General features: G+C 36.8%; 4 protein-coding genes across 8 annotated transcripts; 1 reads left to right on the forward strand and 3 right to left on the reverse strand.

Annotated features, from left to right (window-relative positions):
- The first annotated feature begins 500 nt into the window (after window positions 1-500).
- On the forward strand, window positions 501-7,329 carry LOC109185000. Of its 5 annotated transcripts, none has more exons than XM_019334996.1 (13): window positions 501-1,356; window positions 1,394-1,543; window positions 1,677-1,712; window positions 1,779-1,832; window positions 1,966-2,064; window positions 2,271-2,461; window positions 3,046-3,239; window positions 3,346-3,454; window positions 3,574-3,902; window positions 4,151-4,549; window positions 4,847-4,928; window positions 5,017-6,489; window positions 6,920-7,293. In XM_019334996.1, the coding sequence occupies exons 2-13, from the start codon at window positions 1,482-1,484 to the stop codon at window positions 7,066-7,068; spliced, it is 3,177 nt and encodes a 1,058-aa protein (XP_019190541.1). In that variant the 5' UTR covers window positions 501-1,356; window positions 1,394-1,481; the 3' UTR covers window positions 7,069-7,293. The 5 variants fall into 5 exon arrangements, with proteins under 5 accessions (XP_019190541.1, XP_019190547.1, XP_019190552.1 ...); XM_019335002.1 differs by having other exon boundaries at window positions 501-1,277; window positions 1,395-1,543; XM_019335007.1 differs by having other exon boundaries at window positions 501-1,543; window positions 6,920-7,329.
- A 1,755-nt stretch (window positions 7,330-9,084) lies between these two features.
- On the reverse strand, window positions 9,085-13,055 carry LOC109185056 (protein REVEILLE 6). Its single transcript, XM_019335056.1, has 8 exons — window positions 12,594-13,055; window positions 11,604-11,661; window positions 11,216-11,339; window positions 10,990-11,133; window positions 10,751-10,882; window positions 10,097-10,206; window positions 9,554-9,613; window positions 9,085-9,438 (listed from the first exon to the last, which is right to left on the reverse strand). The coding sequence occupies exons 1-8, from the start codon at window positions 12,863-12,865 to the stop codon at window positions 9,379-9,381; spliced, it is 960 nt and encodes a 319-aa protein (XP_019190601.1). The 5' UTR covers window positions 12,866-13,055; the 3' UTR covers window positions 9,085-9,378.
- A 759-nt stretch (window positions 13,056-13,814) lies between these two features.
- On the reverse strand, window positions 13,815-18,904 carry LOC109185051 (C-terminal binding protein AN). Its single transcript, XM_019335050.1, has 7 exons — window positions 18,026-18,904; window positions 17,292-17,460; window positions 17,073-17,203; window positions 15,948-16,748; window positions 15,692-15,739; window positions 14,508-14,621; window positions 13,815-14,190 (listed from the first exon to the last, which is right to left on the reverse strand). Exons 1-7 carry the CDS (start codon window positions 18,653-18,655, stop codon window positions 14,119-14,121), a joined length of 1,965 nt encoding a protein of 654 aa, XP_019190595.1. The 5' UTR covers window positions 18,656-18,904; the 3' UTR covers window positions 13,815-14,118.
- Window positions 18,905-19,420: 516 nt separating this feature from the next.
- Window positions 19,421-22,126, reverse strand: LOC109185075. The gene is made up of 7 exons (XM_019335073.1): window positions 22,016-22,126; window positions 20,882-20,993; window positions 20,724-20,786; window positions 20,565-20,612; window positions 20,416-20,469; window positions 19,828-19,885; window positions 19,421-19,711 (listed from the first exon to the last, which is right to left on the reverse strand). The coding sequence occupies exons 2-7, from the start codon at window positions 20,966-20,968 to the stop codon at window positions 19,662-19,664; spliced, it is 360 nt and encodes a 119-aa protein (XP_019190618.1). The 5' UTR covers window positions 20,969-20,993; window positions 22,016-22,126; the 3' UTR covers window positions 19,421-19,661.
- Window positions 22,127-23,088: the final 962 nt, after the last annotated feature.

Genomic DNA, 23,088 nt, shown 5'->3' on the forward strand with positions numbered 1-23,088 from the left:
AAAAATGTGTGTCTAAGTTGTGTTAAATTTTAGACAAAATAACTATTAAAGTCGTATTAAAAAAATATTGTATGAGACTAAATATAGGTGCCATACAATACTAATTGTAACTAAAACCATAATCATATGCATATAAATAAAATTTATCGGGACCAATCGAGCTAAATTGGTTAAATTGTTAATTACATAAGTACAAATTCAAATTTCAATAGTGACATTATTAGTTTGAACTGGTCAATTGCAGATAATTTGTTTTTTTTAAAAAACAATCGTAGATAACTTAAACTGGTTTATCTTATTATAATTCTTCATCGACTAATGTCATAAGATAATGTTTACTTAATATACTCATCGAGTGATGATTGTGATTTTCATTTTAAGTAACATAATAAGTTTAGGGGCATTTTTCAAATATTTGTAATGAAATATAAAAAAGCACTAGATTTTTCTTGTTTGTTTATTAATCCTTTCAACGCGCAGTTGCAGCGAGTATAAGAAAGCACTTTCCGAAAGAAGCTACGAGCCTGTGAGCCCAAGAATCACGCAATGGAGACAGCGCGTGAATTGATTGCGGAGTATAGTTTTCCCGGCCGTGCAGCGTAGCCAACGTCATTTCTTTGGCTTTCCTCCTCAATCACCCCTTACAGACTCCGGACCCCTCCCCTCCGCCGCGGAACCGAACCTCTCTTTCTCTCTTTCGTTCTCTCTCTCTCTATATATAATATATATATACACGTCCATATATGTCTCTGTATTGTTCTCTCAGGTCTTGCGATTCAGTTGGAGAAGTGGGGAAATTTGCGAACATCGAAGCCCTAACTCTCTCTCTTTTCTGTATCTTGATCCAGATAGAAAAGTAAACCCTAGCGTTGAAATCGTTAAGATCAGATTACGAGAGAAATAGGAAAGAAAACCTACGAATTTCCTCTTGCACGGGTGTTGTTGAAGGTTGAGTTTGTGGTTTCAGATTTCGTAAACGTTATTGTTGAATTCGAGATCATCGTAAGGATGCGTATGTTTGAGGTCGGATTTCGATGAATGTCGTTGTGAATGATATTTTTTATGGAGTGGAGCTAGGATTGATTGAGTATTGGTATGGTTTTCGCGATTTCCTTGTAGATTGAGCTCGATCAAGTGGATTAGGTTTATTCGAAATCTGTAGCTTTGCTATTGCTTTTGCGCTATTATATCATTCGTATTCTGTTGTTTTCAATGGCGGTCGTAGTATGAACTAACGAGCCGGTGACTGGAATTTGACGTTACATAATTGCCTTTGGGTACGATTCCGTGAAAATATTGTTTATTTGTATCTCCAGGGGTTAATTAGGGATTTCCGGGATAATATTGCTTGCTATGACTAAGAGATGATGTTTTTTGGTAATGAATACGAGTAGATAGATTGTTGGTAGTGGTGGACAATTATCAGTTCAGGGGTCTGCTTGTATTAGCTGGTTCTGGAAAGTAATCTCAAATCTCTCAGAATGAGCTTAGATAATGAAGATCCAAGTCTCCCAGAAGAATCCTCCAGTATACATAGCCAGAAGTAATAATTTACTCTTGTCTTTTATTTGTTTATTCACTTGTATCTAATCATGTTTTCCTGTCTTAGTATTCTGCTGTCTCAGAGATTTAAATTTGCTCATGCTTTTGACATGCATGCTTCTGCAATGACATAGGCATTCAAAAATATCTTATACACGAGAGTTCCTTTTGTCCTTGAGTGAATTGGAGATATGTAAAGAATCCCCCTTGAGTGAATTGGAGATATGTAAAGAATCCTCCTTGAGTGAATTGGAGATATGTAAAGAGTCCTCCAGTATACATAGCGAGAAGTAATAATTTACTCTTGTCTTTTATTTGTTTATTCACTCGTATCTAATCATGTTTTCCTGTCTTAGTATTCTGCTGTCTCAGAGATTTAAATTTGCTCATGCTTTTGACATGGATGCTTCTGCAATGACATAGGCATTCAAAAATATCTTATACACGGGAGTTCCTTTTGTCCTTGAGTGAATTGGAGATATGTAAGAAGCTACCAAGTGGGATTGAGCCAGCACTTCCGAGGTTTGAAGCCAATTACCTGTCCTAAAAGAGTTCATTTGCTTGTTTCAATATGTTTGCTTTTTCTGTTACCTGTTCTGTCAAATCATTTGATATCTTATTTGCTTTCACAAAAAAAAAAAAAAAAAAAAAAAAAAAAAAAAAAAAAAAAAAAAAAAGACAGACAGAAAGAAAGAAAGAAAGAACAATTAACATCTTATATCTGTCAGTGAGCTCGATAGTACTCCATATGACGAACCAGATCGCCAAAGAATCTCTGCTGCTGCGCCTCCTTTACAAGGCTTCAGACGCAATGATTATGGTTCATCTCCTCCTACTAGAGTGATTTATGGAAGATGGGAAAACCGTTTCTCTGCACGAAGTGATCTGGAAAGCGATACACAATCTGCTCGGGATTCAGGTTCAACAAGGACTTCTGTGCATACTTGTATACACACTATAGTATCATCATTTTTTTACTCTATATAATTATTTGCATCCTAAGTTTCCTACTGTGGAATGTGAAAGAGTGAACAATTTTCTGGGACTGTATGTTTGAGGTTTCACTACACCAGATGCTTGGTGAAGTCTTGGCAATAGTTGGGTCTAGCATTGTTTTAGGTGCACAACAAGATGAAATACCCATAGGAGCTACCCTATTGAAGCTTGAATTGGTTTATAGGAATTCAAAACTAACTTTTGAATATTCATGGTCCACCCATGTTCATATATAATTTATATGAGTTGTAATTGTTAAGAGTGTATGCCCTGGACAATGTCACATGCTGATATTTTATTGTTTGTTTTGTTCTTCATTTAGTATGTTGCACCTAAGTTGTTTAACCTTCACTCTTGGTGTGTTCATATCTCTGCATAGGATAATTTTGTTCCTGAATGTCATTGCCTATTTCCCTTTCTCATGTATATTTTTTGGTCCGTAAAGGGCACACTAATTTTTTAACATTTGCCCTGCTTGTTAATGATCTCAAATTACCTATTGTATAGAATCTGTTAGGCGCCATGGAAATCAACCCCGGCGGTCTTGGCAGACTCCTGAGCATGATGGACTTCTTGGAAGCGGTTCATTTCCAAGACCATCTGTATATGCGTCTGGAATACCTGCGTCAAAAACGCGGGGAAATGATCATTATCAACTTAGCAAGAGCAATGAGCCTTATCATCCTCCCCGCCCTTACAAGGTTAACTTAATTACATGTTCAATATTATGGTCAGTTTGTTTGTATGCCATTAGGCTCATAACAATCTTTTGCTGAACTTTTTTTTCCTCACCTGCAACTTCTTCAGGCAGGACCTCAATCTCGCAGAGATGCTAGTGATTCGTATAACAATGAGACATTTGGTTCAGTTGAATGTGCAAGTGAGGATAGAGTGGAAGAGGAAAGGAGGAGGAGAGGTATTGTTAGATATATCTAGAATCTTGCATAATGATATCCATGTTACCTTAATCTTTTATTACATTGCTATAATTTGGCTATCTCTGAGTAAATTTACTTTGACCAACTTTCTTACCAGCATCTTTTGAGTTAATGAGGAAGGAACAGCATAAGGCTTCCCTTCAAAAGAAGCAGTATTTGAATCTGGATAAACCTGAATCTGAATCTGTCACAGACTCAGATATGTCTGCATTGGCAGATGATGTTAAAGAGAAAAGCAGGCTTTTAGACAGAAGAAAGGAATTGGATGTGTCTACAACTTTACCTGATACTGATAATGATTCTGGGAAATCTTCTTTTCCTTCACAAACTTCAGCATCAAGACCACTTATACCTCCTGGTTTTAGAAGCACTCTCTTGGATAAGGACTCTGGCCTTAAAGCTGTGATTCAACCTCCTTTGAAACAGGTGAGGCATTCAATGTTATTTGCATTGGTCGTTTATCAGCACACATTTGTTTTTTTCATTCACATTAAAGGCTGTAATGATAAAGAAACGTGAATTATACCCAGGCAGACATTCTTCACATTTTTAGTGTCTTCCCTCACCAAGAGTGGGGAAATGAGAAGAGAAGGGGGGTGGGGGGGGGGGGTGATAGTACTCAGTAGATTGATTTTTACCTCTTATGCATTCTTTTTTATCTTTCACTTCCACAGGCAGGGAAACCTGAAAGTGAGGAAAGCCTGTTGCATTCTGGCGTGGACAACCCTGTCCAAAATGTCTTTTTTGATGGCTTAGAAAGACAGTCATCTCAGTCATCCCAAGAACTTTGCCCAAGTGATCAACAACTTGATGATAGGAGTATACATCTACCATTTTTGAAGAAGGGCAATCAGATAGATGCTTCTAATAAAAAACCTTGCTTGGATGATAACTTAAATCCTCCTTCCAGTATTTTGGAAACCCAAAAACTCATGGAAGGTCCTGAAGTTATTGAACTTAGTGCTGGGTTGTCACAGGAAAAAATTGAAGTGGAATCTGACCTGAACCAATCAACATCCATATTGGATCAAATTTTTGGAAGTGCTATATCAATGACTGTTGGGGAATCTGAGGTATTAGTTGAGTTAATTCTATGCTTACCTTTTCAGTCCCCAAGTCTGTACACTTGCCATGTTTTATTTTCAATTAGCTCTAGTGTCATTACCCTTCTCTGCTTTACCACTGTGCAATGTGCAGTGTAATTATTTTTATACATAGTTTGTCCTGCTATTTTGAATATCTCTTGCTCAACTCTGTTCACTCTTTTTTATTTTTATAGCTCTGTTGTTGCATTAGGTTTATCTCAGCAAACGAGAAAAATTTATGTACTTATCCTTTCTGCTTGTATGTTTGTTTGCTTCTGTATCCAGCACCAAGATACAAAACGTGATGATAAATGGAGCCCTAGAACTAATCAATCTTCGAAGTTTGCACATTGGTTCTGTGAAGAAGGTATAACTATGATTTTATTACTTCCACAATACATTCTTTGTCAAGTTTCATGAAAATATTGTTTAAGCTGCCACATTTCATGTTGCAGAAGAAACCAAGGCAAAAGATAATTCCTTTTCTAGGCCAAATGATTTACTTGCATTAATCGCTGGTGGTGATAACAGCAGATCACAAGCTCGTGATGAGAAATCTACTGAGAACATTTTGTCTAATGCACTAGCTGCAACAATTGAGGTTTCAGAACCACTGTATGCATCTAGTAAAGACACTGCATCCCCCACTATCCTTACTTGTGAGGATCTTGAGCAGACAATTTTGTCTGAGTATAGTGAAAATGGTCCAAATTTGCAATCACTGTTGCCAGGTTGGAGTACAAATTCTAAGCCCGAAGAACAAAGAGAGCGTGTTGATGATCGTGCATCTCAACACCTGCTTTCTTTGTTACAGAAAGGACCAGATCTTGGGATTAAGATTCATCTGTCTAATATGGACACTGATTCAGTGGGTTCACATGAAAATTTTACAGAAGATAACAAGCCTATGGAAGATGAAAGTACTCTTGGTAAAGCAATTACTCTTGAAACACTCTTTGGCACTGCTTTTATGAACGAGTTACAATCAATGCAAGCTCCTGTTTCTATCCAAAGGGGTGGCTCGGTTGCGTCTGTACAGTCTGATGGCTTGGAATCTCAAAGGTCATTGCCTGTTCCAAATGATGGGTTTTTCCCTTCAACAATTGGTGGTGTGGGAGGATCTAAAATGATGAGCAATGACAACATCATGGTTGATACAGAGCAAACTAAGCGGCTTGATAAGGCTGAAAGATGGTTAGGTTTTGATGATCCTCTAACTAAACTGCACTCAAAGCACTTGACTGATAGGTCGTACAAAAATGGTGACTTTGATGGAGTGATAGGATTTCAGCTGCCTGAAGATGAGAACTTGTTTAGCGGTGGCAATCCAGTGAACATGGCTGATGGAAATTTGAATAAGGGGATGGTAGAGCAACTGGCCTCTGTTCATGCAGCTCCTAGTAATCAAAGGACTATGGTCGGTCCAGGAGGACTGTCATTTTTGCATGGTCCCCGTGATCAGGTGGAGCCTGAGATGTTTCACAATCTTCCTGCTCAGCCATCATCTTCCCTATTTCATCCCATGCAAATGAGTCAAGGGAGACCATTAGTTCATCCATTTGAGACACTTCCTGCTCACTCGACTTCTCAGATGAAGTTTGTGGGTCCAGAGATTATGACTCATATTGACACTCCAAGTCACCAATTTTCTGGAAACATGATGCATCCTCCATTTCATCGCCCCAATCCTGCAGTAACTGGGTTTGATCTTCCTACTCAGCATCCTATGATGCAGCAACAGATGCAAATGCCAGGCAATTATCACCATATGCAACAAGACCGTCTGAGGAATGCTCCATTTCCTCCACATCCTGGCAATCAGCCTGCTGCTGCTTTTCTGCAGGAACCAAACCCGATGCAAGTATTACCCTTTGGGCCACGACCACATCGTCAACCAAACATCAATGGATTTGGGATTCCAATGCCAGGTAAAAGTTCAATGTGCTATTTTGTCTGCAAGTTATGCTATATCCTTTGATTCTGTAACCAAACCACACTGTCAGTACATGTGTACATCTTCCCCGCCCTAAACCTTACATGAGCCAGGTGTTTTTTGCATAGAGTTCAGCCTTTTCATCATAGAATGAAAAATAATATAAGAACACACTCAAATTATGTGAGTGGTAACGTAATAATAATACCAAAGAAGGCAGTGAAATCCCATATTAAGCTATTTGGCCATGTTTTTACTTGTCCTGATTTCTTTTCTTGATGCCTCAATTTCATTTCTTTGTTTTAACATTTCTGCTGTCATATCACCATCTTGAATGCTGTCCTGTCTTGTAGAGTACATGTGTGTTGAATGAAGAAAAAATCTCTCTGCTGATATACCTTATTGGATGATTGTCTTGAATGCAGTTGATATTAACCGTGGAAGTAATCAACCTGAAGCAATCCAGAAACTTCTGGAAATGGAAGTCAGGGCAAAACAGATGCACCCTTTTGCTGCAGGTAATAGCCAAGGAATGTATGGTCATGAGCTTGATATGGGACTGCGATATAGATAGTTTGATTGGAACTAGTAATGCTGATGGTACTCAGGTGTATACTATTTGATCATGTGGCATTTAGATGTGAACAGTAGCATAACTTCAGTTTTCATGTCTGGAAAATGGATGCCTATAGAGAGAAAGCAAGTGGAAGAAAAGTTAAGTTGTAGTGACATTTCTGGCTAGCTGGCGTGTGCTTCATCTGCCATTTTATGTTTTCCCCTGTTTCTTCTGTTGAACTCTCTTCCTTTTGTTATAAAAAGTTCTTTTGATGATTTTGTATCTTCTTTTAATATTTTCCCTATGATGATGGTTTGCAGCTATATATACCTACACGTACGTATTATATTTATATATGTATTGTATGTATGTATTGTATGTATATATGTATCTATATGTATGTATTGTATGTATATATGTATCTATATGTATGTATTGTATGTATATATGTATCTATATGTATGTATTGTATGTATATATGTATCTATATGTATGTATTGTATGTATATATGTATCTATATGTATGTATTGTATGTATATATGTATCTATATGTATGTATTGTATGTATATATGTATCTATATGTATGTATTGTATGTATATATGTATCTATATGTAGTACATGTATGTATATATGTATCTATATGTAGTACATGTATGTATCTATATGTAGTACATGTATGTATCTATATGTAGTACATGTATGTATTGTATGTATCTATATGTAGTACATGTATGTATTGTATGTATATATGTATCTATATGTAGTACATGTATGTATTGTATCTATATATGTATCTATATGTAGTACATGTATGTATTGTATCTATATATGTGGTACAAGTATGTATATATGTATGTATTGTATCTATATATGTGGTACAAGTATGTATATATGTATGTATTGTATCTATATATGTGGTACAAGTATGTATATATGTATGTATTGTATCTATATATGTGGTACAAGTATGTATATATGTATGTATTGTATCTATATATGTGGTACAAGTATGTATATATGTATGTATTGTATCTATATATGTGGTACAAGTATGTATTGTATGTATATATGTGGTACATGTATGTATATATGTATGTATTGTATGTATATATGTGGTACATGTATGTATATATGTATGTATTGTATCTATATATGTAGTACATGTATGTATATATGTATGTATTGTATCTATTATATGTATGTATTTTGTATATATATATGTATGTATTGTATCTATTATATGTAGTACATGTATCTATATATGTAGGTATTGTATCTATATATGTATGTATATATGTATCTATATGTATGTATTGTATGTATATATGTATGTATGTATCTATATGTATGTATGTATCTATATGTATGTATTGTATGTATATATGTATGTATTGTATGTATATATGTATCTATATGTATGTATTGTATGTATATATGTATCTATATGTATGTATTGTATGTATGTGTATCTATATGTATGTATTGTATGTATATGTGTATCTATATGTATATATGTATGTATATGTATTTATTGTATGTATATATGTATGTATTTTATATCTATATATGTAGTACATGTATATGTATATGTATCTATTGCATCTATATATGTAGTACACGTATGTATTGTACCTATATATGTATTTATATGTATATATTGTATCTATATATATACATATGTATATGTATGTATTGTATCTATATATATACATATGTATATGTATGTATTGTATCTATATATATACATATGTATATGTATGTATTGTATCTATATATATACATATGTATATGTATGTATTGTATCTATATATATACATATGTATATGTATGTATTGTATCTATATATATACATATGTATATATATGTATATGTATGTATTGTATATATTGTATCTATATATATATACATATGTATATATATGCATATGTATGTGTGTATATATATATATATTGTATCTATAAATATGTACACACACTAATGCAATGTATAGATGGGTTACCAACAAAATATTCTGTACAATAATAACACATCACACCATAGGACTCTAACCATTTCGGAGACAGACAAACTTTATACAAGTTTAAATTTTCTGTAATCTCTCGGACCAATTTCTATATCAACTTATGTACAGAAAACATGGAATTGGAGCAAACTCTCTAGTAGCACATGTATATTGCATATAACTACTTTAAAGTACTCGACTTCCCCTATCATGCTTGATGAGGGCACCGGCAAATGTAATTATCTCACTCCGCAAAACAGTGCAGGGAAGATGGTATATATTTGTGTTTCTACTAACAAGGCCCATCATCACTCTGACACTCTTCATGAGAGGACCTGTGATAACTTGTCAGCACCCAGGTTGTTTGACAATAGTAATCTCCTCTGCACCAAGCCACCAAACATTAAAAGGGTTTGAGGGCATTTTTTAAAGGCAACTTTTATTAAAATTCCTACCACAATAAAATTACTGGCAGAAAGGGCTAGCAAATTAACTTACATGATCTTCAAATTCTGGGCTTATTAAATTGACAGAAAGATTCTTCATCAACATCAGGGCCTATGGGAACAACAGAATATATATTTTAGTCAGATCACTTGAGAAAAGTAAAACCAGTACAGAACAATGGTCACATCCATCTGGGTGGAATTCATATGATATCGGCAATAACCACCCATAATCTCCACACATTCAAAACTACTCAATTGTTTAACACAAAAAAATGATGCAATTGGCAGCATGCTTCATAGACAAAGAAAGAAAATCCCTAGTATAAAACCTGATGAACTGTCTAATTCCAGGTCTCTGTTTGAAATGACATAGTTTCTCCATTAAACAACATCATTCATTTTTGTTTAAGTTCACTGACTTTTCGCAAGGTTAAAACCGACATTCATTTTTGTTGTTTTCTCAATGTTCTCTCACATTTTCAATATGGGGATGACTTGTGGCTAGGGGTGAAAGGCCAACCAAGGTCAGATGCCATTGTCATAGGAACTAGAAACATGACAAACACATTCAACAAATTTGAATCTTGCATACCGTCTCAATATTTATGGGGTCCATCTGTTTTAATCTCTGCAAGTGATCACTTGAGTTTGGATCAAAGACACTGCCAATGAAACTGTAAACTTGAGCAAAATCTGGAATTTCTGCATCCAAACAGGGGGAAAATAAATAATTTTTTAGAACATTGGTGTTTTGAAAATTCACCATACAATATATAGACTAAGAAGAAAACCAAAATCCCACTGCTATGCAACAATGTTCAAGAATTACATACTAAGGAGAAATGGGAGAAGATAGCCAGAATAGTCATGTTATCAACAAAGGTGGAAAACAGTGATTAATGCACAAAGGATGAAAAGATAAAAAGAGGTTATCAACTAAATTCTATACACACTATCAGCCTCTATTATATGTGCATGATGCATGTAAATACACCATGCTATGAAAGCCTTATGCCTATGCAAAAACAACATTTCAACCCAACGTCCTTGACCATACACGCCTTTAACATTTGGAAATTGCAAAAACACCAGTTGTTTGGAAGCCTTAAATGTATTTGACGTTAAATTGGTCACCCTGTGAAGAATCTCCTGGATCAACTCTCCTATAAGTGAACAATGCCCTAAGAACACCTTTACTTATTGCATAATGACAATTAATTCAGTCAGAACAGAATGTTAAACTGACCTCGGATTTGCTTGTTTTGTTTCTCTTTCCCTTGATTACTGGTTCGCTTAGTAGGCCAATTCCTGAGTGTGCTTTCATTACTGCTACTGCTGCAATTTTTGGACATGGCCGTGCCCAGTAATTGTATGTCATCTGCCAACAAGGAGGAAAATGTAAACGATGTTTAACCAGGACTAAACAAATTATGTTAGCCAAACCAACACAGAAATATTGAGAAATGATTTAACACATGTTTTTACCTTTAGTCACATGTGATATACTAAAACCAGGGACATTACTGTAACTCCAAGGAGATAAAACTGCATTGCCGATTGAGTTGGCAGGCACAGACAAAGAATCAGGCCTGATTACATATCCAGGTTCAAGTAGAGAAGACGGTGGTCCTGTAAATTGGGAGATAACTGGTGCATGTGAGTATTAAGAACATTGGTCCTAGGCCATGTAACAAAAAGATACAATGCTAACCACTTTTGGGAGCCTTTTGCGGGTATGGATGAGATGCCTTTCGCTTTGGACGTGGGGGTGGTACATGTTCACTTGCCCCACTCTTCTGGACCTTCAAAAAGTACTTCTGAGCATGACTACGTATCTGCAAAAATTCCACTTCAATAGATTCATATATTGGAGGTTTGGAGACTTGCAATAATCTAATTCTTTGCAGCATTTTTTCCTACAAGCTAAGGGTCAGAACAATGGTACTTACAATGCAGCAAGGCAACGAATTTCTCACATCTATGCATAATTATATTTTTCCACACCGAGTTTCTACATATCCTAGGGATAATGCAGCACCAAGCAACAATGCTTATATGGAAAGCCAGGATCATTGACAGGTCCATGTAGATCAACATACCTGAATAACTGTCTTCGATCCAACAAATGCCTCAATCTTCTTCCAATCACGGTCAAAGCTGGAAATTTCCAAGAGGGGGAAATTTGAGTGAATACTTTGAAATTGGAAAGAAAACTACAGATCATATAATCTGCATGCTTTAATATTTTAATCTCGACTTGGGAAAAAGTCACCCTGTGATTGCTACTAGCCTCTCAAAAGATACTCTCGCTGCTAACTCTTTCGAAAACACTTGGTTCCTGCTAGTGATAACTTAAGTATCTAGCTACATACAATGACTTCATAGAATCATATTGTTCTCCTTGTATTGCTAAGAGAGAGACTAAAAATTAAATAACAGAACTCTTTCCATCCATTTTCATTTGACATACAGTAAGCATCCCAATTCGAGCATCTAACCCCACATGACAAACAGAACATCCAGGGAAAGTGACAAGAGGCAGGGATGGAAATACACAAACATATGCAAAACCAGAAAAGTTTAGGCTCCAATTTTCAATTTCTATGTATGTTTTCCTTTCTCCAGTAGATGCACCCTTACATTTTTAAGGTCCTTGCAGTCAACTAAGTACATGTGAGTATAAACTTCTAAATAACGCGAACTTAAACACAGTGAAAATCAAGTAAAATTGCAAAACTGCAGAAAAGAATATGATCGATCAACTAATAGAGGCTAGATCCATAAAAGCGAAAAGTACAATTCAAATTCCTTACAGTTACTCATCTCATCAGCGAAAATTCTAGTCCATCTCTACTCTCTAGGCGCATGCAAAATAAGATGTATGCCTAAATATTACGGAGTATATATTTACACATGAAAAGAGAAGAGAGAAACAGAGGTATATATTTACAATTACTCATTTCATCAGCGAAAATTCTAGAACATCTCTATTCTCTAAGCGCATGCAAAACAAGATGTATGCCAAAATATTACGGAATATGTATTTACACATGAAAAGAGAAAGAGAGAGACAGAGGTAGATAACTAACAGTTGGAGCGCTTCTAGAAACTTGTCATGCTCCTGCTCAGTCCAGTTCTCTCTGGACTTGGTGATGGTATAAGGCTTGCGCACCTTCTTGTTCGAGTCCTCCGGAAGCAAACCGACGCTATCGGAATTCTCGCTCGCCGGTACGGCCGATGTATTCATAACCGTCACTGGCTGATTGGAATGCAGGGCAGGAAGACCGGTTTTCGTCGGATCCCCGGCGAAGTAGTAGAACAACTCTGGAGACGGTGGAAGGTTCGGATAAACGGAAACCATATAGGAATACCGAATCGAGGATCGAGAAAGGAATTCTGTGTGTGTTGCGGTTGTGTGAACTGCGTTTTTTATGATATATGGAGGGATGGGGAAGAAGAGGGGGTTACATTTTTGTATTTATACGGATGTAAACGGACTCTACATTGGAGAGAGGGAAGGGATCGTGACCGTCGAAGCGTGGAGTGAAGTTAGCGGTGGAGATGAAATTATATAACCTTATAAGTGTCAGCTTCTGTTTGGCAGGTTCAGAGGTAGCATTTTTAGGTAGTTATAAAAAACCTTTCTTTTTTCTTTTAAATAAATTTTATTTATAGCATAATAACAAGATATTGACCTGACATATAGTGGTAGGCACTGAACTCCTTGGGTTAGTTAGTGTCGTGCCACCTCACCTGAAATAATTCCTTGTAGAGTTAAGGTCATGCAATGAATAGCATAGGTCTATTTTTTTCCTCGTTTTATATATTCCTGATTTGATTTTATGAATGGAAATTAATTCTAAGGACATAAGTAAACGATTTTTTTAAAGGCCCTTTGAAAAAGCTGAAAAGGCACTCCACAGTGAATCCATTTTAACTCAACCATGTATTGTTGTTACCAATAGATATTATTGCAGTTTGGGTACCAAACCAAAGGAGGGAACAGGACAATAAAAAGGTGAAGAGATACGTAAATGGAATTACAGAAAGGAAGGAGAAGGTGGTAGCCGTGGCCCGTGGGTGGTGTTGAATGAATGTTCTAGTGGGTTCTGGAGCCCCTGCTTTTGTATTCCCCTTGGTCTATCCCTATGGTTAAAAAACAAACTCCATTATTCTCCTTATCCAATCGAATTAAATAAAATTCAGTATGCATCGCATCTGGCATATGGAACCAGTTTCAGCTCGGCATTTCTTGTGCATCATTTCCTTTGCCAACCAGCACAATTGTTAGGCATAAAGCTTCACACAACGAAAAAACGAACAGTAATTTCATAGAGAGAGAAACAATTCCACGTAACCAAAATTCTATGTTTTAGAGTCGTGATAAACGGAGGGTAGGCAGGCTGAGAATGAAGAGGCATTTCCACGGGATTACAACATTTCAATACCAAGGGAGAGACAGAATATCAAACAGTACTAACACTCGGCAACTCTTAAAGACCGGAATGGTTGATGATGACCCAACCTTTTCTCTTTCGTTTCTAATTTCGCAAACACTGATCTAATTCAGATGAATTTGTTAAGGACTCTGCACAAACATTTGAAAGTCACTACCTAATCAAGCCAGCGTGTAATACCATCTTCTCCAATAGCTGCAAGGACTTCGATGCGTACATCCAGAATAGCCTGAAAGGTGCAAAGATTACGGCACAATCAAAAGTCGGCAAAATATATGGCACATGGGAAAGGAAAATTCAACAAAACCTAAAGGAAAGTCAAAAACAAAATTTATGAAGCAAGGACTCAGTATGTAGAGTTGCCACTAGAAAGTTCCAAGTTGCTCAAAGAAGTCATGGAATTGCCCACTTTTATTTTGTGTCCACTATGACACTGTAGAGAAAATTATAGGGATGTACAATTGTACAAATGGGCACTAATATGTCCAACTTTCCAAACAAGATTCCCACTTAATAACATGTGGAATAGAAGTATAAGCAACATACCAAAGGATTTCTACAGTTCACCAGCCTACATTCCTCCAAAGAACCTTCAAATGTCCAACTTTCCCAAACATCAAAACTGTGACTGGCAAATACAAATTCCATCCGCCTATTAATCTGTAACACCCAAAATGAAGTCAAAATTCCAAACAACAAAGTCTTGCACACATTAGCTTATAATGCTAACATGTCACCAAAATGTAGAAGAAAAAATATTTGCAGCAACAATATTCATGAATCAGTGCAAAAAGAACATGTAAGGATTATTATAAAGCAGTGGGGACCTTCCTCAATTTAGCTACTGGAAAAGTGCATGATAAGTAGAATGAAGTAATGTCAGGGATGGGAACAGCAAGCTACCTTTGATAGCTATCACATGGGAAATGATAGTAACGGAAGTTCTATTTCCCACTTTCTCAAGCCATGAAAACAAAATATCATTTTCAACACCCATAACAGAAGCATGAAAAGTTGCCCTGATGGTTCAGTACTTATTAAATTTCCTCACAAGAAGGGATTTCAAAGGTCTAAGGTGGAAAGGTTCATTTCACCAAAGTTTGCATCAATATGTACCATAGAGAAGGTTTACAGCAATGAAAATCAAAGAAGCCATAATTTGGAACAGTTCATATAATTCGAGGTGCAAATTTACTGAAGTAGATAGTCTGTTCACTTATCCAGAGCACAACATCAATAGTAAAGTATTAATGTGGTCCAAGCCTACATTTTCATCCATGTCCAAACAACAATTTCAGCCAAACAAATGCCATTTGTTAGTCAATGCTAGATGACATTCTTAGTTGGCAATGTTTTGTTTTCATATTTCTTCATTCTCTTGCCATTACCATTCAAGAACCCACTTGTAAGGCCAGCCACAAACAGATGCACCATTTCCTTTGGTTTGGTGGGGGAACTGTAGTACTTTCAAAAACTACAATATTTTAATTGCATAAAAAAGAGAGGATTTTTTTGTCTGAAGTGCATATTTAGAAGGAAATGAAATATAAGAAAGAAAAAAAGAATTAGCCATAGAGATGCCTTAGACATGGATAATGATATGAAACTACTAGAACATGTAACTTCAAACAAAACATCTATAATGTTAGTTGGATGACAGACACCATTCCAGTGACATGAAAAAATGATGGCTAGGAAAAACTTGCCAACATGTATGAAAAAAGACAGACCTGCAATAGCTTTCCACCAGCAGTAAATGATCGCAGCCCAATAGTATCCTGCAAAAGGGACATCCACTGAGTGGATTAGCATTGTTTGTATTTTGCCTTTTTCTTTTCTATCAAACAACATTTCAAGGGCTTAGCCACGAATGTAAAATTGCATCTCAAATAAACAAAAAACTTTGCAAATATAACTTTTCTATAAATCCAAGTGGAGAATAGCATTGAGCCACATGCAATTGAAAGGAACTTCCAATATACCAACCTTGCTTCTGTAAACAACAAGGAACTGTGCTGCTGGGTCTCTCTTTGTGATATTTGACATTGAATCAAGAAACCAACCTCCTCCTTGAACTCTTTGCCTGGAAACGTGGAGTGCAGGGTGATGTCTTGCATACAAAGCTATGATATATCCATCTTTCAATAGTTCACCAGATTTTCTACTGAGATCCATGTTCGATTTCAGAAGTTTCTCTGAAGATGATTCTTGAATGAACTCAATTGGAGTTTTTCTACTTCTAACATCTTCTGGAGATGAAAATCGTGGACTAGAACTCAACACTTGATCAGTTCCACTCAATGCAGCACCATCATCATTTTGTGAAGTACTCTCTTTCTCAAATTTCAAGTGCTCATCTACTTTCTGTTGAGACTTTTGACGTGCATGCCGCTTTTTAGCCTTTTTACCAGATCTGCTTCTCTTTACTTCAGATCTTTCAGAAACATTTTGAGACAAAACAGAACCCTGTGGCTGAACAGGAGGTTCCCTTGATTCGCTCATTATTTTTGTCTGGGAGCTTTCTGCAATTAAGTTGACATCTTCAGTGTAACGCTCACCAACAGGACCCTGCATGACACTTTGGTTATCTCGAATGTTACACTCTTCATTTCCATAGGTTATCTCACTTTCCTCTTCTTCTTCATCAGATATGGAATCCTTTGGAATCACACCATCCAAGAAGAATGCCTGCAGCATGGAAATTGCTTTCTCCCTTATCTCCATCCACACTTCTTCACTGTAATCAGCACTGCGTGGAAGTATCAGAACATTGGGCATCTCCTTAACCTGATGTCACAACATCATAACAAAAATCAGGAAGATCAATGCAGTACTGATAGATTGATAGTAATAACCCTTGAATGCTAAGTCATGAAGTCATCCATTTTTAGCAACACACAAACTAGTATTGCAACAGAGTGCTATATATACTATGGCCTCCCTGCATCTTTTACTATCCATTATTTATTATTATAATGTTTGTGATAAACTCTATTAGTATGAATTGAAAATGCACAAAAACCCCATCTCAAACAGAAGTCCAATAGAAAAGTAGCACTCTCCAAACATATTCCTTCCAATTATTCATACCCCTAACACTATGCATCATACCCATGCTTCCATCCATTGTGGCCCTTCAGCACCATCCAGAGCACATCCAGCAAGGGTGCCATCAATCAGAAGTTGCTTCACAGCACAATCATCTAGTAGCTGGCAGCTACCAGTATTAACAAGAAATGCCCCTGCATGGAACAGCCAACTAGTTGATTCCTTATTAGAATAGAAATATAAAGATAAGTCTTTCTATCAGAACTCCAAGGATATAAGTACCAGGCTTTATGTGCTGCAAACAATCTGCATTAATAATCTGAACTGTTTCATTTGTGAGGGCACAGTGTAACGATATTACATCACTTGCAGCAAGCAAATCATTAAGAGTATCCATTCTCCTGGCTGCAGTAGGAAAGCGAATGGCGGTTTGGCTCACTTTTCCATTTCCCTGTGCACGTATTATTATTTATAAAAGAAAAGTTGGTTAGAAAAAGTAGATTAAGCACATGTATATATAACAAGTTTATATATACTTAGAGATGCAAACTGATATTGCTGAGAAGCAATGTCACTTGTTAATCGACACATAATAAATCCCCATTGGCAATGGAAAAGTTTGCAGAACTGAGATATTGAGACTCATTTAACAGTGATCTTTCTCCTTTCTCCACTGGGTCTCTCATATGGTGCATTTGTGAGAGGTCCATTACACTCATTAATGCCATGGATTCAAGTATACAGCAGGAACCAAAACCTCATATCATAAATCAGAAAGCATACTTAGCTACGGCGAGTATCTCCAAATGTTAGTAATGAATTCTTTTTGTTTCTACATAAGCTACCCTGATGTAGTCACTAAGTTCAAATCAACCAAAATGTAGCATGAAATCCATCAATTAATCTACAGTATTAATGAAATTTTCTAATATCTACTTAGGCTAGATAAATACAGTTATTAAGTTAAAATCAGTGAAATTATATCATGGAATCAATCAATAACTCCTTATATCTACCTCTTGAATATCAAAATAGAGGACGCTCATCTTGAAGGCCAGGCTCCGAGAAGCCAAGGACCTGGCTGAGGCAGATCTACCAATGATCCCTAACACAAGACCACGACAACGGCGCATTCCACGGCAAAGCGGCTGGACTGAACCGAGCCAACCGGAAGCGGATAAAGCATGCCTGGAGAGCAAATGCGTGCGGCGAAGTAAGCCAAGGATCAGAGCCATGACCGTGTCAGCAACCTCCTCTGCCCTACTACAATCGACGTGGACAAGTCGAGTGAGTCCGAGGTCAGCGGCAAGGGCAGAATCAACAGCCCGATCAGAGGAGCCGAGGCAGAGGATGAGCTGCCAGGGACGAAGCCTCCGCTGGGCGGCGCGTGGGAGGAAGGCGAGGGAGTGAAGCAGCACCGCGGAAGCCGACTCGATCCGGGCCTCAGCGAGGCGACTGAGAGGCACGTGGTCCACCAAAACGATGCCGGCCAAGCAGTCCTGCTCAAAGGCCGTGTCCTCGATGCAATTCAGAGTGACCACTAGAGGCATTTTCTGCTTCTCAAGCGTAGGGTTGTTCGGGAGCTCCATTGGCGCTGGAGATCTAGAAGACGACGACGATTGATTCTCTCTCTTCTTCATACTCATCGCGTATAATAACTTCTTCTACACACACACACTCTCTCTCTCCCTCTCTATATCACACCGTATGCAGTAGTGTGTAACGTAATTGCTCTTCCCCAGAGCTTCGAGAGAAAAGGGAAGAGAAAGCACGGGTTGAAATGAGTCGTGGAGCAGGAGATGGACCCTAGTCTTCCCTCCCTTCTCTCCCCACCTGCATCCTTTCCTTTGCTATTTTGCTACTTACTAATGCAGGACTGAGCCTGTTTCTTTTTTCACATAAACGTCCTCTGTAAATTTCATATTTCCTGTCAAGCCCCTATACTTACTGGACCTACTTTTATCGTTCTGTAATTAAGCAAATTGTCCATTTTACCCATTGATTTCTTGATGAAGCAAAACCAAAACAGTTCATCATATAGTATACGACTCGTACAAGTTTCACGTACAATTTCTTCAAATTTTTATGGTCTAAAAATTATTAGTTAAAATGAATAAATTTTGTGCATACATAGCGCTAAACGAATAATCCAATAGTGAAAGGCCTTGTCGTCTTCGTCTTGCTAAGAAGATACGGAGAATTTCGTGTTTGATTCCTATCAAATCAAATTTTGTTGGACCATTGCCAGCCACCCAGGTTGAGTGGACATTAATCTTATGTTTCATTCTCAGTATTTCAGCGGAATCAATGAATAAATTCCACTGAATGACATCTTATTGGTATTTTGGGTGACTTAAGCCTGCACTTTTCATAGAAGTTGAAGTGGCATACGGATCAAAACAGACTCAAAATAAAGCTACAAGTAGAATATCATCACAATTCTATTTGCTTGTCCATTTGATCATTAAGATGTCTTACATCATGGAAGAAGATAAGAAAATATCTAGAAAGTACAACATTGCAAGTGTAGCCAGAAGGGAATGATTTGCGCCCTGGGGAAACAAGCATGACAGCAATTTCAAGTCCTTTTCTCCACTCCCAGAAGAACAAAGTAAAACTAAATAATCATCTCTGATCAAAAGGTTACCCCATCTATTTCTCATCCATTGGGGTTGCTTCGTCTGATGGGGAGTTACTTCCATCTGCATAAAGGAGCAAGGCACAAGAGAACTTTAGTCTTGGGGGAAAATGCTCTGAGACCAAATATATCTAACCGGAGCACATGTTATAGCACAGTAAAGCCAATCATCCAACATACCTTCACCATTTGCTGGTCCACAAAGGGATTTGCGGTATCTTGTTTGCTGTTGTGTTGGCTAGAACATCAAAATTCGAAAGGGATGCAAGTGTTAGAAGTGAAGAAACAATTTCAAAAGCAGACAAGAGATACATAACCAGAGGGTAAAACTGTATCAATAAATCTTGTATTCATGTCCAGATGCAAAAAGACTGTAATTTTACTAGTTTTTTTTTTTTTTTTTGAAATCTTGTAAACTTGTAATTTTACTAGTTTATTTGATTGGACATTAATCTCATATTCTCACAAACACTTCAACAACATTTCAAATCCAAATTTATCTCCTTCCCATCTTTAGAAGTGCTACCTTCAATCCTAGCATCTAAAGTACTTTAACATTCCCATCTCCCAATAATCCACATTTGTATCCAAATTTATCTCCCTCCCCCATTTAGAAATGCCACCTTCAATCCAATGCACAAAACTCAGTCCTCACCACCCTCAGCAGCCTTTATATCTTCCTCAAGGTAAAACATTGAAAAGAAAAAAAAAATGGTTTGCCAAGCATGAAGTAACAGTCAGCAAAGCAGTTCAGGCCCACTACACTACCTGCAACTTTGGACGAAGTGCCTCAAGTGGCCCTTTAGGCTTCTCTACACCTTGCTGTAAATCATAATTCATACCACATGTTAACCAACTGCGATATGCAAGTAATTCAAATAGCCTCAAAATGGTAGTGGTACAAACAAGAATGCTACCTTTCCAAGAGCCCAATCAGCAGAATCAAAATAAGCACGCTCATGGTCCTGAAATTAAAAGAAAGCTTTTCTTAAGAGAAAGAATCTATCATAATTTCACATTCTGAGCACAACAACAAACATCACTTGCAATCTTTTAATAAAACTATGTCAAATCACCTTAGAGATCAATGGTGGTTTCTTGGGCATGATTCCTCCATATTTTTTCTTAACAACCTCTTGCTAATGGAAACAAAATTAAGAAAAACAGCTAATTAAAATTCTGAAGAAGCATGAAAAGTAAAAAACAGATTTCAAATATTTGATGCGAATACAACTTCCTGTTGGGATGATGGCATGGATATTTCAGATTTTTCTGTAACACCTCCCTCTGTTTGCCCTTTGACATCCTCCATACCTGACATGCTTTTGCAAACTAGTACAAAATAACTGTAACAACATACAAATCATTTGGTATTCAATTTTTACATAAATACAGAATTAAGAAAAAGGCTAACTCAATGATAATCAGCTCATATCTGTTAAGGATAAAAAAAAAAAAAAAAAAAAAAATAACCAGTAATGAATCTAATAGAATTACTCGCTGAACCAACTCTTTAGAGACATAGCTTCAGTTAAAAGGGAGACATCAATTATCAGTCAACAGAAGTTGAGGTAACCACTATTAATTCAACTTTTAACAACCTACATGCTGATATTGGGTACAAAATTTTATTTGGAGCTGCTTGAACTTATACAATCTGTAGTTTACAGTTTCATAACAACAAACCAAGACAAAACATTTCGATGAGCCCACAATTAGTTGGGTGATCCTCCCAGAAACAGTAAGTTCCACTCCACTTTTAACAAATACAGTTGGTTTGCAAGGAGAAATTCCGTCCAAAATGCAGCATAAAGTCAGAAGTTGCAAAAAGACTGAAAAAGAAAGGTAACTTCACACCTCAAATTCATTGCACAATCAGTAACATCACGGAATTCAAAATTTCACTTATCAAATTATGCAGGACCACAGAACTTAGTGATTTATTCCGTTTCAGTTCCATGCCAAAACAAGAAAGAGCAGAAACTAGTCATGCAGTCAACTATACATTATGCACAGGGAAATGCGATGCTCAGCTTCCTAAATCAGTTTCTAGACAAATTAATTTCGGGAGATTCAAAACCAACGCAAATCAGTCAAGATCTATAACAATAATGAGCTCGAGCTGAAGCTCCAAATCAAAGTCAGCACCGTCCACCAATCCGATAATACCACAGCATTTCCACACATATGCACACACAAATCAGATGTAAATTTCCAATCAGACAACTGAGATCAGGTAGGATCTAGAATTATAAGACAAACTAAACTGATTTAAACATAGACATATGCGAAACGACAGCAAGATCCGTCGGAGCAATAGCAGAATAAATTGATCGCAGAAACGAGCTCGAGGAGAAGATGCGATTACCTCTCGACCGAGCTGAAGAGACGCACACCTGTTGGGCTAGAGACGATTCGGTCGTGAATGATTACTCAATCACAGTTACGCGGAATTCATAGATGGCTGAATTAATTATTACGTCGCAATAGAGAAATACAATATTATTTATTTATTTTTATTTTTATTAATCATGTCTTATACGCAGTAACATTTTATATATATAATATTCTATATACCGTCACTTTCTATTTTTGTGCCACAAATTTTTTAAAGATTTTATAAGCAACTAATTTGTCAACTTTCAAGGTAATATTCATGATATTTTCATTTCATAATATTTATCTCAACTTGTTTATTTAAAATGGTTACTTCAAAAAGAGTAATTGAATGGAGAACTATATTTATTATACATAAAGATAAGAAGTTAAGCCTTAAGTGACTAATAGGATTGAATAAATGTGAATAGTAATAGATTCTAAATAAATAAATAAATAAATAAAAAGGTCAAAATTTTTCACTCCGTATAATATATTTTAGGGAAAATAGTCAAATAAGTCTCTAAATTTTACCAAAAAAATCAATTAGGATCTTAAACTTTTAGATGTTGCAATTAAACTCATAAACATGTTATTTTGGAGCAATGAAACCAACTAACCTGTTGGTAACCTGTAATTGCAGGTCAATTAGGGTTCCAGCCAACTTCGACAAACATTCGACCAAATTCCGGCAAGCTAGGTCAAATACCAGCGACGGTCGCGTTCTGCAGGAGAAGGCGACCAACTTGGTTGCATGTCGCCTTCTCCGGCAGAACACGACTGGCAACCGTCAACAGTCGCCGGTATTTGACCTAACTTTCCAAAATTTGGTCGGATGTTTGCCGGAGTTGGTTGGAACCTTAATTGATCAGCAATTACAGGTCACTAACAGGTTAGTAAGTTACATTGCTCCAAAATAACGTATTTGTAGGTTAATTGCAACTTCTAAAAGTTTAAGGAGGGCCTAATTGACTTCCACGGTTCAAACCACGCCATCACCTGGTGCGGAATTGCTGGTTCGGCGCCGGATATCAGCCCACGACGTAGAGTGCCACGGTCGCGATG

Source organism: Ipomoea nil, unplaced genomic scaffold, assembly GCF_001879475.1.
Source record: "Ipomoea nil cultivar Tokyo-kokei standard unplaced genomic scaffold, Asagao_1.1 scaffold0188, whole genome shotgun sequence".
In the NCBI taxonomy this organism is placed as follows: domain Eukaryota; kingdom Viridiplantae; phylum Streptophyta; class Magnoliopsida; order Solanales; family Convolvulaceae; genus Ipomoea; species Ipomoea nil.